The sequence below is a fragment of the Trichechus manatus genome, unplaced genomic scaffold (assembly GCF_000243295.1).
Source record: "Trichechus manatus latirostris isolate Lorelei unplaced genomic scaffold, TriManLat1.0 scaffold00018, whole genome shotgun sequence".
Lineage (NCBI taxonomy): Eukaryota > Metazoa > Chordata > Mammalia > Sirenia > Trichechidae > Trichechus > Trichechus manatus.
Window position 1 is genome coordinate 7905764 of NW_004443954.1, and position 13779 is coordinate 7919542.

Below are 13779 nucleotides of genomic sequence, written 5' to 3' on the forward strand. Positions count from 1 at the left end.
CAGTGGTTAAGAGCTCAGCTGCTAACCAAAAGGTTGGCAGATGGAATCCACCAGCCACTCCTTGGAAACCCTATGGGGCAGTTCTGCTCTGTCCTATAGAGTCCCTGTAGTTGGAATCAACTTGACAGCAATGGGTTTGGTATGGTTTTGGTTTTGTGGCTCAACAGCATCTCCCTGTGCAGGGTGCCACCACACAAATGCACGCAGTGGCCCCAACTCTGACCTGGATTCTATCAACCCTGACCTTCAGGCTCCTCATCGTCTTAGGAGGCTAATTTTGCCTCAACCCCTTTGAGAACCCTGACTCTGACCCTTCTCTTGGTAGAGCACATTCAAGAGAAAATCCACAGTGCTGGCAAGGCAGCTTAAAGAGAAAATGGAGCCCCTGAGGTGTACCAGAGAGGAGAGAACAAGAAAGCTTCTTAGCAACATAGTGCAGGGCAGTGAAGATTTGTTTTTTCCTTTTCATCTCAAGAGGCTTAGGCAGCTCAGAGAATGGACTTGTGCTGAACTCTTGGTTGCTCATGAATTATAATGGAGATGGTGGTGGTGCTGATGAATATCTCCTTTTGTCTCTCTTATAAAATACAGTAATCTTCTTTGGAATTATCGTAGTGCTTATTATTTCCTTTCACATACTGCTGCACTCATCTAAATGTTCTGCCTGCCACATCATACTTTACTAATAACTGGGCTTGCTACATGCCAGACTCTGTTCTAAGCATGCTCGATAACAAGGCTGGGATTTGAACCACAGCAATCTGGCTCTAGTATCCATGCTCATAACCACAGTGCTGTACGTACGGCCTCTAACACCTGTCTGTGTCACGCACATCTGCAAGGCACAAACTGTTGCTATATGGAGATGAGCCAGCACAGCAAAAGCAATGAGGACAGAGACAGGGTGGGGTGCAGTGTGGGCAGCTGGCCTACAGGGCTTAGAGCAAAAGGGTCAGGAAGCAGTCCTGCAGTCTCAGGCTGCCAAGCACAGGCTGTCAGCTCCACGTAGTCCTTAGACACACAGCTACAGCTGCCATGTCCTTGGGCATCAAAGGGCAGCAGCATCAGCTTTCAAATGCCAGAGGAAAATAAACACCCCATCAACCTGTTGATCCGACTCTATCTTGCAACACAGTTAGAAATTACTGCTTTCAACTCGAGCCAAAATTATTTCCCGAGTCATGGGTGCCACTTTCTGAGCTGTGCCTTTACTCTGAGCTTGTCGTCACTGGAAAGTGACCAGGGTGAGTGGGCACAGGGGTTCCAGCTGCCCCTGCCTGTGCACACGCCAAAGCAAGAAAGACAAGAGCGAAAGGAGTAGGGACCAACTTGCTTCTTGAAGACCTTCTCGGCAAGTCTAAAGATTAATTTTTGGAAAACCCACAAGAAAGAAAGTAGTTTAAAAAACACTTATATAATCAACCGTATGCAAAATAAACTTTCTAAAATATTCTGCTAAATTTCCAAATGTCAAGTTCTTTGGTTTGGTTGTTGTCATTTCTCTCAGGGTCTTTTGTAATCAAATTTCATGATTAAAAATTCATTTTAATTAGCTTTTTTAAAAAAAATCAAAATCTCTAAGAATCATTGTTGTTGTGTGCCATTGAGTCAATTCCGCCTCATAGTGACCCTACAGGACAGAGTAGAACCATCCCCTAGGGTTTCCAAGGAGCGGCTGGTAGATTTGAACTGCCGACCATTTGTTAGCAGTCTGAGCTCTTAACCACTTTGCCACCAGGGCTCCCTTTAAGAATTAAGACTTCTAACATCCCTTAAGTGGTGACAGCAATGGAGGGCTTTGTTCTGGTAAACACCATAGGGGGATAGCAGGTCTTTTCAGCAGTTAGTTCAATGCATAAAATGGATTGTTCTGGATCTGTTCCCTTTCAATCAAACATGATTCAACAACCAGGTAAGGCCACATCAAACACTGCATTTGGGTGTCCAGCGAGTCTCCAAATATGCCTAGGCAAATGTTCTCTTAGTAACCCCATCACATGATACTCCTGCTTTTGACGTGGATTTGAAATGAGCAATGGCCTGCTCCATGGATTATGAAATGGTCTGAAAATGCCAGCAATTTTGACTTATAAGGTACACTTAGATTTGTCCTTTGGTAAGGAATTTGGGTCGTGGGGGGAGAAAAGCAACAGGTAACACCATGCTACCCTTGCACACATGATTCCATGGCCACACCACTGCAGAGGAAAATTCCGCTAACAATTACCTTTCAGTTGCCAAGGCTGGGTCTAAATGACCTCAGAAACAGCAGATTGGTTTGACTCGTTCAGTGGTGGTGGCGGGGATCAGAGATGAGGATGAGCCCCAAGTGTTTGTGGTTTAACTGGTACACCTGAAGTACAGCTGGAGCCCTCGTAGCACAGTGGTTAAGAGCTTGGCTGCTAACCAAAATGTTCGCAGTTCGAATCTGCCAGCCACTCCTTGGAAACTCTATGGGGCAGTTCTACTCTGTTCTATAGGGTTGCTATGAGTCGGAATTGACTCGATGGCAACGAGTGTGGTTTTTGGGTTTTTTGGAAGTACAGTTAAATACACTTAATCTCAAGTTGTCCAGTGATGACTTCATGGAGAAGAGCCCTCTGACTCAGCTGTGACCAGGCTTATGTCTTAAATAACCTGTTAATACCCTTTCACCTCTTTCTTGGAAGATGTGAAAGTAGACCAGACGGAAAACTCTTGAGCTATAAAATTGAGTGCATCATAAAATAACTGTGTAGTCAATATAAAGTGTCAGGTCCATTTAAAATGTCTCACTTTGAAAATGTCTTAACGTGACTCCTGGGAAACAGGCAAAATAGTCCTGATGCATGGAATATTGCCTCCTCAGCCCATAGCCTGGGTGAGACCAGCTTAAGAGTAGGCTCTTCTGCTCTGTCTTATATGTGCTAGGGGTGACATGGTGGGGGTGGGACAGAGCAAGGAAAGGAAAATGGAAGAAAGGCAAGAGAGAGAAGAAAGAGCAGAGATATATAAGTGATCCTATACATCCTCAAAAGCCCAGCTCCCTTTGTTTTGTTTGTTTGTTTACATCTTTCCCAACACCTTTCCTATTGCCATTTAGCTTCTAGCTGGGGAAGAGAGCTGCCCTCTGAAAGGTGGAATCAGAGACCGTATCTCAGGAGGCTGGAAGAGGTGACAGAGGGGTGGACAGGGAGACCTGGAACAGCAATAACTTGTTCCTCTGGAGATATCAATATATTTGGAGCCAATTATGTCCATTCCTTGATGGAAGTTTTCTTCCCAGGTGGATGCATGAACTACGGCGGGAAACACCTCTGTCCTCAGAATTCCTGTAGCAGACAGTCCCTACCTGCAGCCAAAGGCACATTTCTGAGATCCCTGAAGTCTAGGCTCTGAGTAGAAAATTAGCAAGGGCTAATGGTGCTGGGTGACCAAGTGACCTGTCTGTCAAAGTCTGTCGTACTGTGGTGGCTTGCGTGTTGCTAGGATGATGAAAAGTATTCTGTTGGTATTGCAAATCCCAGTGGGGTCACCCATGGTGGACAGGTCTCAGCAGAGCCTCCAGACTAAGACTAGGAAGAAAGGCCTACCAATCTACTTCCGAAAATTATACACCGAAAACCCTATGGATCACAACATAATATTGCTGGAAGGTGAGCCCCCTAGGTTGGGAGGCACTCAAAATACACAGTGGCCGCAACAATAGACTTGAGCATACCAATGATTGTGAAGACAGCGTAGGACCAGGCAATATTTCCTTCTATTGTACATGGGGTCGCCATGATTCGGAGCTGACTCAACGGCAGCTAACAACAACATTGCCGGATAACCAAGTAACAGGGTCACCAGGCGTCCGGGTTCCCTCTTCAGAGCACAATAAGGTAAAATGCGTGGGGAGAGGAATGTGACGACTGGGGTAAGGGCTGTTCGTGAGTGTTTGTGTCAGGCACTACTGTCTCAGGTATCATTCCAGTGGCAGCTCATGCATGTTATGTCAAGACCTAAGTGTCTTGATTCTAATGCCTGTCCCCAACACCCAGAACATTCTCTTCAATCCCTACCACTCTGTAGAGTCTCTGGACACATTACCAGGGCTTCTCACCAACAGTTAACTAACAAATGTCCACAGAGAAGCTCCTTTTCCTTCCTTTCACTTCTGCTTGAGAATTCTCTTAAAATTCCCATTACTCCTTTTGTGCCTTTGGTGTTGTATTGAATGAAAACTCTAGTTAGTTTCCATGAAGCTTCCTCACCAAGTCAAGGCGTAAACACCACAAGGAAAAGAATTCTCCCACCCCCTCCCACAGCTCCCCAAAGGTTGCGTTAAGTTTGTTTTTTTTCCTCACGTCATTCCAGGCTTAAAAGCATCATCCAACAAGCAAGCACACCCAGGAGCGAAGGAATGCTCTGGGAGACATCTTGTGACAGTGAGCTGATGTGAAAGCAAAACGACAGATCTAAAACCCGTGACAAAAAATATGGTGGAGAATGCTGTTAGAATGCGCATGCACCCCAAGCTATGGTCTGTGCAACATGGTCAGGAACAGAAATTAGTTGAAATAATGGCTGGGTCATGCAATTATTGGGAAAGAAGCTGCTGAGGAAAATAAAAAAGTGTGAATACCTGTGTAGGTCATAGCTTCCTCCTTCTTTATTTCCTGATATAGGAAAATACAAGAGTAACTCATGTTAGCTTTAGAACACATACAACCATTGACAATCTTGTTTTCCATGCACAACTTCTAAATCCTAGAAAGAAATATATTACATTGTGTTAAATACAGACAGTGCCCAAGCCCAACTGAGCTTTTCTACCACACAGGTTCAAAATGAGGACTGAGAGCTATAAACGAAAAGGTTTAAGATAAAAACCACAAGTGTTTACATGAAAAATGGGTGAAGGTGAGAAAAGGAGGGACGCTGATTTAAAAGTAGGAAGAAAAGTACCTCCAGAAGTCTATGGGATTCTGAGTAAAAGTTTAATTTTGGCTAAATTTAGACAAAACACTTGAAAAAAATGGCCGACATTTATATCCTCTAGCAATAGTCAAGATGGCGGCGAGCACTATTTGACGCGCAACAGCAATACCTGGCTGCACCTGGTGTGTCTTTTCACCATTAAGACAATTGAGCAGATTTCACTGAGTGGTTTTGTCATCACCGATAAGAATGCTATGTTCTTCCGGGGAGAAAGGTCTGGGTATAACATTTCTAGTATCCCTAACAGTTGGTTTAGATTCTACGCTGCTGTGGGTTTTTTTGGTAAGTTGGTAAGTTTGGAGGAAAAGGTCAACAGACAAACAGGATATTTGAAAAGATTTGAGCTGAGCAGGCTCAGTGACCACAAGACCTATCCTGCTGGCAGCTGATTCCACCAAGATGTTAACAGAGAGCTGTTGACTGACAGCTGAGATGTGAGTGCTCTCACAGGATTTACATTGCGTGATGGGACTCCCATGGATCAAAAGCCTTTATGACCCGACAAGGGTGGAAATGACGAGCAGTGACACGGTTCATTCTGGGACGAGAACCTCGACTCTTCAGGTCACACAACCCATAGAGTTGCCTACTTTTACTGCTGGAGATACTGGCTCTCCGGCAGAGACATAATCTGCTAAAGACACTGAGAAAACTCAGCCACACAACAAAGGGCCCCTGTGAACTCCTCCCCAGTGCCTAAAGTTCAGCTCTTCACCCTTCAGGGGTTGGCATGCTCTGCTGACACCAGTGGCCAATCCAGCCTTAGCTCTCACTCCTTCCTTCTACAGACAGTGGGTATTTACATTCCTACAAAAATTACAAGGAGAAAACGGGTATTTGCATTAAACAGGAAAGAGCTGGGGCTGATACTGAAAAGAACTGCATCCCCAAGATCCAAAGGAGAAATAAGTTGGTGAGTTTAACACTGCAGACCAGGGAGGGAACATCTGGCTGATTTCACATAGACCCCCTTTCCCTTTTAGATCCCAAGTTAACAAGCTGCTCAATTATCTCTAGTTTCTGATGCTGTCTACATTGGTGTCTTGAAATATTCTTAAAGAGACATGGGAAATACTGGCCAAAGAAATCTAATTCACTGTGTCGTGGGCAGGGACCCAACTGGGGGTGCTCCACAATTGGATACGCAGAAATCGGGCATTATGTTTCCGTCCAAGGTCCCTTAAAAAAGAGGATATCCTGGTTTACCTAGCCTACATTTATGACTGTTAACAATAACAAATCCTCAGAGCCTTCATCCCATCTCCAATAGCTGCTTCTATCAGGAATCGAGATTGACTAATAGAATAGACCTGCAGGAGAAATCGAAATGAAATGCTCACCAAATCTTTTGATGTATCTCGTGTTTCCATTAACTCATCCACAGCTAAACTTAAGAGATTAAAAAAGTGTTTGGCATTGCCTAGAGAGTTCCCCCATAAGTATCCAAAACAATATTTTTCTACGCATATAAAAGTTTCATAGGCAGAAAACTTGGTAACAAAGAATTTTCCAGGTAATGTAGGAAAAAAAAATTGTTCTCTCTTACCAGCTTCAAGGCTCTTAGGTCTTGGGTTGCATTGCTTATAACCTTGACAGCTTCTGAGCTCCATCAACTGTATGTGTAGCTGATTCAGAACGCCCCGTTCTACCGTGTGGACTGTATTTGTGAGCTGCAGAAAAGAGGGTCGAGACAACTTATTTCAGCTCATTTCCAGGTTATCCTATTTTTAACAACCTTCCTAAAATGAAAACACATCGTCTTACCTGATAAGGGTCTGTGTTCATATCAAAATATTCCAAGAAGCCCGTAGCAAACTCGCAGAAAAGAAAATTATGTGTCTCATTCACTGTACGCAAACACCAGTAGGTGTTATTGTTAGAACTCGTGCAAGCACAGAAAGATCCCACTATTGGGAAAAAAAAAGAAAAACACAACAAAAGCAAAAGAATGAAAAAACGTAGGCAGTCTCTCCATTCCAATGTTTCATTATCTTTACACTTTATCTTACAAATATTGTGATTAGATGTTAAAGATAACTTTAATTTTTACCCTTCTCAATACAGATTTGCTATGAGACTAGTGAAAACGGAAAACAAGGCGGTGACCCATGGCACGGACCACAGGCTGAAGGTGCAGATGGACTTTCCGTACGTGTCTGCCCTCCGCTTAGCTCCGTTTGGCAGTAGTCTCCAAAGCAGGGTGGGTGACTGGAGTATGGGAAGAAAAATATCAGAACTTCTGTCTAGGGTTATTTTTATCTTTTTTTAAACAAGAAAAAGTAGTTACTTAATATAAAGCTGTAACTGGTGCCTTCACTCGTTCTCTATGTCAGATGGCCAGGTGTCACAAATGGGACATAGAAAGATCGGGAATTCCACAGTGTGAAGTGGTTTGGAGAAGGCTTGAGCCCAGCTGGGTAGCTCTTGGGATGATGTAACTGTAATCATCATAGGCTGTCTTCAATGCTTTGACATAAGCTGGGCTGTGACCATAAACATCTCTTGTACCACACAAAGGTTCCTGGTTAACAAGGTGGTTTGCTTGCTTGTTTGGTCATCTTACGTTCATTGAGCATCTACTACGTGCCAAGGGTACAGCATCGCGTAGACAGGGCCTCTTATCTTAAGAAACTTATAGTCTAGTGAGGAAGACGAATGTTAAGCAAAAGTAAAAGTAAAAAGCATGTAATTACAAATGTGAAAAGTTCTACGGAGTAAAGGTAGAGCATGCTGAAAGTGTGCTGAAAGGGCTTAGCGTAGTCTGAGGGTCCAGGGAAGGTCTCCATGAAGAAGTGATGTTACAGTTGAGATCTGAATGGTGCGTAGGTCTCTGATAGGCACAGGGCTGCAGGTGGGTGAAGGCGTGAGAGCCTTCCAGGCAGAGGAGCAGCATGTGCAAAGGCCCTGAGGTGGGAGGAAGTGGGCCCAGAAGTAGAACTGACATGTAGTAAGCAGGGCTTTGTCATATAGATTAAGGATTTTACTCTATATTCCTAAAAAATACTAACCCCCCAGTTGCTGTCGAGTCAGCTCCAACTCATGGTGACCCTATGTGTGTCAGAATAGAACTGTGCTCTGTGGGATTCTTAATGATTGATTTTTCAGAAATAGATTGCCAGGCCTTTCTTTTGAGGTGCCTGAGTGGACTCAAATTCCAACCTTTTGGTTAGCAGCTGAGCCTGTTACCATTTGCACCACCCAGGGACTTAGTTCCCTAATAAAAATAGGGTGTCATTAAAAGATCACTCTGAGTCCTCTGAGCAGAGTGGATTAGAAAGAGCAAGCGAGGAATCTGGGAGGCCACAGACGGGGTTTCATAGTGGCTGAGGTAAGAAATGGTGGTGGCTTGGGCAGGGTGGTCTCAGCTCAGACGGGGAGAAGCGGATAGTGGTATGAAGGACCTCCATCTGGCACGAGAGAATAAGAAGTTCATGTTTCTCAGTGCTTGATCTTCAAAGGGCTTGACCAGTCCTGGACGCAACAAATTCTTTACTTCCTCAGAACCTTGCTCATGCTATTCCTTCTGCCTGAAATGCCGCCCCCCTCCACGCACGCCCCCTTTCACATGGATTCCTTCTCTTAAGCCTTTAAATTGCAGTTTAAATTTCACTGCTTCAGTGCAAACATGGATGCTGCAATCAAGAGGCATCAAAATAGACAGAACTTAAAGATTCTCATGGATAGGTCTTATATTGCCCTAAGAGTGATCTGTGGATTCCTGGACATCTCAAAATTCAAGTTTGAGAAACACTGACATGGGTGGTCCCCAAAGAGCCTTTCCATTCTAAGATTCTGTGTTTCATCTGGAGTCTCTGGGTGGTGCAAATGGTTAACGGGTGAGGTTCGAGTCCACCCAGAGGCATCTCGGAAGAAAGGCTTGGTGATCTACTTCCAAAAAATGAGACACTGAAAACCTCATGGAGCACAATTTTACCCTGAGACACGTGGGGTGGCCCTGAGTCAGAACTGACTTGAGAGCAACTGATGGCTGGTATTTCATCTACTTCACAGGATGATAAGCCGTCAGTCTGAGGATGTACCACAAGAATTTAGGGTATTATTTCTCTATGACCTCAGGGAATATTGTGCACAGACATGCATATATGAGCATCCATTTAAAAAATGGACAATCATTATTATTCCATAATCTTGCAATCCAATGGAAAAATCAAATATTTTATTGAGCTCCTATTATTCTGTAAGCATGGTGCTTGGTTCTGAAGTGGAGTGGGACATTAAGTAGGGTGTCGCTCTGCATTTGAGGAGCTCTTACCACTCTTTACCCCCTTGTACTGTGTGTACAGTATACACTGAAAATAAAGCAGAAGCAAAATACATTTGGGGCAGCACTGTTCATATGCTCATTTAGCTGTAGAGCAATCTTCTTGAGTAGGAACTCTACCAGGTGCTGCGCACTATGCACAAGAACATCCTAAGGAGAAAAATCCAGGGAGAAGTCTGGCATTTCAAACAAAATATGAGCAAAAAAATTCTAAAGAAAAAAGCAATTTTTTGGCAAAATAACATGATTTGCCAGTATAGAAAATAACATGACATTTTCCATTCGAATCCTTCCAGATAGCTGGTTTTATGCCATTGAATCTTAGTCGAAGTAACTGCAGTATGAGTCACTGTCCCCATGGTAGCAGCACGCGGCACTTGGGGTGAACAACTTACAGTTCCAGAAGGGGGCCGTCTGCCAGTGGTTGTTGTCGTGCGTGAAGCAGGTGAGGCCAGGAAGGCTGCATTCATCCCCCTTCCTCTGCCGTTTCTTCTCCTTCCTCTCCTTCTTCCTCCTCCGATTCTCCTTGAAAAGCTGGAGTTTGCTGTCTACTTCTTGAGCAGCCTCCCTATTCCAATAGAAGAGGTTTTGTAATGATCAGAAGTACTTCCTCAATGAAAACTCGGATCGCTGCTTTGAATCTCAAACACAAATTTGGATACATGATAACAGATGATCTTTATTTATCACAGAGGGCCCCAAAATATAACCAGCAATGGTGAAGAGAAGCTCATTAAGCGGCATCTCCGTTAGAACTTTATTAAGCCTTAATAGGGTCTATATTTTCTTCCTTCCTTACATTTAAACACTGATGAAGATAAATGTGAATCCCACTAGCAGGACTTCTTGAGCAAATCACTTAACTTCCCAGTGGTTTTGTACCTGTCAGCCATGGAGTCAACAGTTGGTTGGGTTAGATGGACAGTTGGTTGGGTTAGACGGACAGTTGGTTGGGTTAGACGGACAGTTGGTTGGGTTAGATGGACAGTTGGTTGGGTTAGATGGACAGTTGGTTGGGTTAGATGGACAGTTGGTTGGGTTAGACGGCTTCAATTAGATGGTTTCTAAAATTGTTTAACAAATTCTACAAAACAGGCTTGGAAAAAAATTTTTTCTCTTTAAATATTGGTTTTCCCTAAAGGGCTTCAAATTTTGTTGAGGCTCAAATACTAAGTCTCCTTCGTATGCAGATTTTACTCTTATTTAAAAATATGTATATTTCTTATAACTTTCAGAATTCACACGATTGCAGGCTGCGCTTTGCCACACGCTGATCTAACCAAGAGCCCACATCTCTTTGGCACTCTGCACAGAAAGCAGTACATTGAGTAAAATACAGTTTGTTTGTTTGTTGTTGTTGTCAAGTTGGCCTTGACTCTTGGCAACCCCATGCACAAGAGGATCAGAGCATTGTGATTCATAGGGTTTTCATTGGCTGATTTTCAGAAGTAGATTGCCAGGCCTTTCTTCCTACTCTGCCTTAGTCTGGAAGTTCTGTTGAAACCTGTTGAGCATCATAGCGACACGCAAGCCTCCACTGACTGAGGGTGGTAGCTGCACTTGAGGATTGTCTCATAAATGCAGTGGAGGGTGCACGCAGAGGCAGAGTAGAACTCCGGCTGGCTCTGTCCCAAAGTGTTCCACAATCATCACCACAGTTCCTTGGCAGAGTGTGGGCTTTGTTTTCACCTTCTTGAGCTACTGGCCCTCCTAGGTGACTCTGCTTCTTCTGAAGCAGCACCAGTTAGAACCCAGGAGACCCTCCAGCCTTTCAGAAGTGCCCACAGACAGTCCTCCATTCCCATGAATGTGGACAACAGAGAGTTACTTACTTGAATGGGTGAAGATGGCTCTTTAATTTCTCTTGCTTTTTTACACCTTTCTCTTTATTGTAATAGCTGCAGGTAAAAGGAGTAAAAAGTGAGTCTTCATGACCTTTCATTTGACCAAACAATTCATTTTACATAAAGAAAGCAAAATAGAAGGAAAATAGTTACTTTGTTACAACGATTTTAACTTAATGGGACTTTTTTTTTTATCTTCTGCATAGGTTTATGGCATATTTAATTTGCTCTAAATAGCTTAGGTTGTTATAATATACGATAATGTCAACAATTTATTAAAGTTTTAATTGGTAAAAGAGAGACATAAGCCTAGTGGTAATCACTTTAAAAAATCAGTTGCCGTTGAGTTGATTCCAACTCATGGCGACCCCGTTGTGTATCAGAGTAGAACTGTGCTCCATAGGGTTTTCAATGGCTGATTTTTCAGAAGTAGGCCTCTAAGCATTTCTTTGAGGTGCCTCTGGGTAGATTCTAACCTCCAACCTTTTGGTTGGTAGCCTGGCTGGCAGCTGAGTGCAGGGACTCTGTAATCACATTAGCTTGTACAAATGGAAATGCGTTCGGGAAGCAGTCAGTGGGATGGGTAGACGCTTACCTCTGTTTACTACAGCCACATTCCTCGGGCTTTCTTCTCTTCAGGTGACCTCTCACTTCTCTTAAATTCTTAATTTTATCTTGCAGAGCTTCAATCTGGAAAATATGTATTTGAACAATGGCATTTTAAGAGGAGGATTTCCTACTCCAAGTATCTTTTTTTTTCCCACCTTATTTTCTGTTTTACAATTGTAACTATCCATTTGAGATGATAATTAATTTGGAAGCAAACTGGGCATAGACTAGGTCTACCTCTGTATTTCATCCGATGTGTTACAAACAAACATTAACAGATGTCTCTATTATAATTGGATCACTTTATCACAGGGATTTCAAAAGGTCATTGAGTTGATCCCCACTTTCTTCTCACATTTTATTTGGTTTTTCAGTCAGGGTTATCACTAAATCACTGGAGAAAGAGAAATATCTTGGGTGTTTTTCTTCTTTTCACGGAATGAACAAGAAGACGAAGTGTACACATACGACGTTCCTCCAAACTGGCAGAGCAGGGCTGGAGGGCCGAGTCTAAATTAGGAATCTAACTTATGGATTAAATTGTGTCCCTGAAAAGATGTGTTGGAATCCTAACCTCTACACCTGTGGATGTAATCCTGTTTGGAAATAGGGATTCCTTTGTTATGTTCATTAGATCATACTTGAGTATGGTGGGTTCTGAATCTAATCACTTCTGAGTTATAAAAAGGGCAGATAGACCCAGAGACCCATACACATGGGGGAAGGCAGATGCCATGTGAAAATCATCTACAAGGTAAGGAGCTAAAGGAATGTTCAGGGCTACCGATAAGGGAGGGATTGACATGGCTGAGACCTCAATTGGGACTTGCAGCCTCCAGACCTGTGAGAAAATAAATTTCTGTTCCGTAAAGTCACCCACATGTACTGTATGTATCCCAGCAGCACTAGGTAACCAATACACCTGACAACCACATAGCCAGGGCTCACCTCTTTATCAATGTAGGCCTTATGATCCTTCCAGGCCCGGGCTGATTGGTACAGTTCTCTCTCACAATGGATTGTATCATTTGGAAGAATAAAACATCTACAAATACAAACAAATTAGAAATAGTGAAGGAAAATTAATTATCCTGTAAATTCTTAATCTGGATACAAGCAGTAAGTACAGAACCGATCAATAGCCAAGGATGATGGAGGATGTCTCCCAACTACAGGTGTGGACAAAGGATGGGGTCATAGAGAGAGCAGCACTAAGATGATCTTATAAGACAGCTGTGAATATTCACCTCCCCATAAACAGATGCCACTTAAAATTCCAGTTTTGAAAGCCTCAGCAAGTATATGTAAGAAAAAAAAGTTTTCCAAAGTCATGATAGAAATAGCTTGTTTGAAGAAATTCAGAATCAGAAAGAGGGTATTCATCCACTCAATTTGTTAAAAAGAGCTTGCCTTGAGAACCCCATTAAGTTTTGAAGCAAAGAAACAACCCTGGCAAAGACAGCAGGTGAGATGTGGGGTGTGTGTGTGTGTGTGTGTGTGTGTGTGTGTGTGTCAATGAATTATATAAGAGAAACAAATCGTGATCTAAATCGCTTAGCATATCAAATGAAAACTTTGGGTGACCTCACCATACCCTGCCCCCCACAGTGATGAAATTATAAAGAAAACAAATAGCTTGGGTCATAAATTCAGAAAGAAAATATTTCTCTACCAGGAGAGTAAGTAGATTTTGGAAGGAAGTGAAGAACCACACGAATCTATGAAAGCTATGCTGGAATTCTCTCCCCTCCTTGTCTCAATGACTTTCAAGGCCCTCTATGCTCTCAGGAACCCCTGGGTGGTGCAAATGGTTAATGTGCTCAGCTGCTAACTGAAAGGTTGGAGGTTCAAGTCCAGCCAGGGGTGCTTCAGAAGAAAGGCCTGGTGATCTACTTCCAAAAAAGCAGCCATTGAAAACCCTATGGAGAACAGTTCTACTCTGACACACATGGGGTTGTCATGAGTCAGAAGCAACTTGAAGGCAACTGGTTTTCTATGCTGTCTGGGATCTGGACAGGCTAGGTGTTTCTGTATCTTACATCTCTTCCCAATCTATACCATCTATCTGGAAGCTTACCTGGG

At 43.2% G+C, this 13779-nt stretch overlaps 1 protein-coding gene across 1 annotated transcript in view; it reads right to left on the reverse strand.

The window, feature by feature from the left end:
• Window positions 1-13779, reverse strand: part of SULF1 (sulfatase 1) — an 85222-nt gene that overhangs the window by 12065 nt on the left and 59378 nt on the right. The window contains exons 11-16 of the mRNA XM_023727720.1: window positions 12646-12742; window positions 11684-11778; window positions 11077-11142; window positions 9640-9812; window positions 6727-6869; window positions 6509-6632 (exon numbers count right to left, since the gene is read on the reverse strand). Of these exons, the coding sequence (XP_023583488.1) occupies window positions 6509-6632; window positions 6727-6869; window positions 9640-9812; window positions 11077-11142; window positions 11684-11778; window positions 12646-12742 (698 nt within the window). The remainder of the gene's footprint in view (window positions 1-6508; window positions 6633-6726; window positions 6870-9639; window positions 9813-11076; window positions 11143-11683; window positions 11779-12645; window positions 12743-13779) is intronic.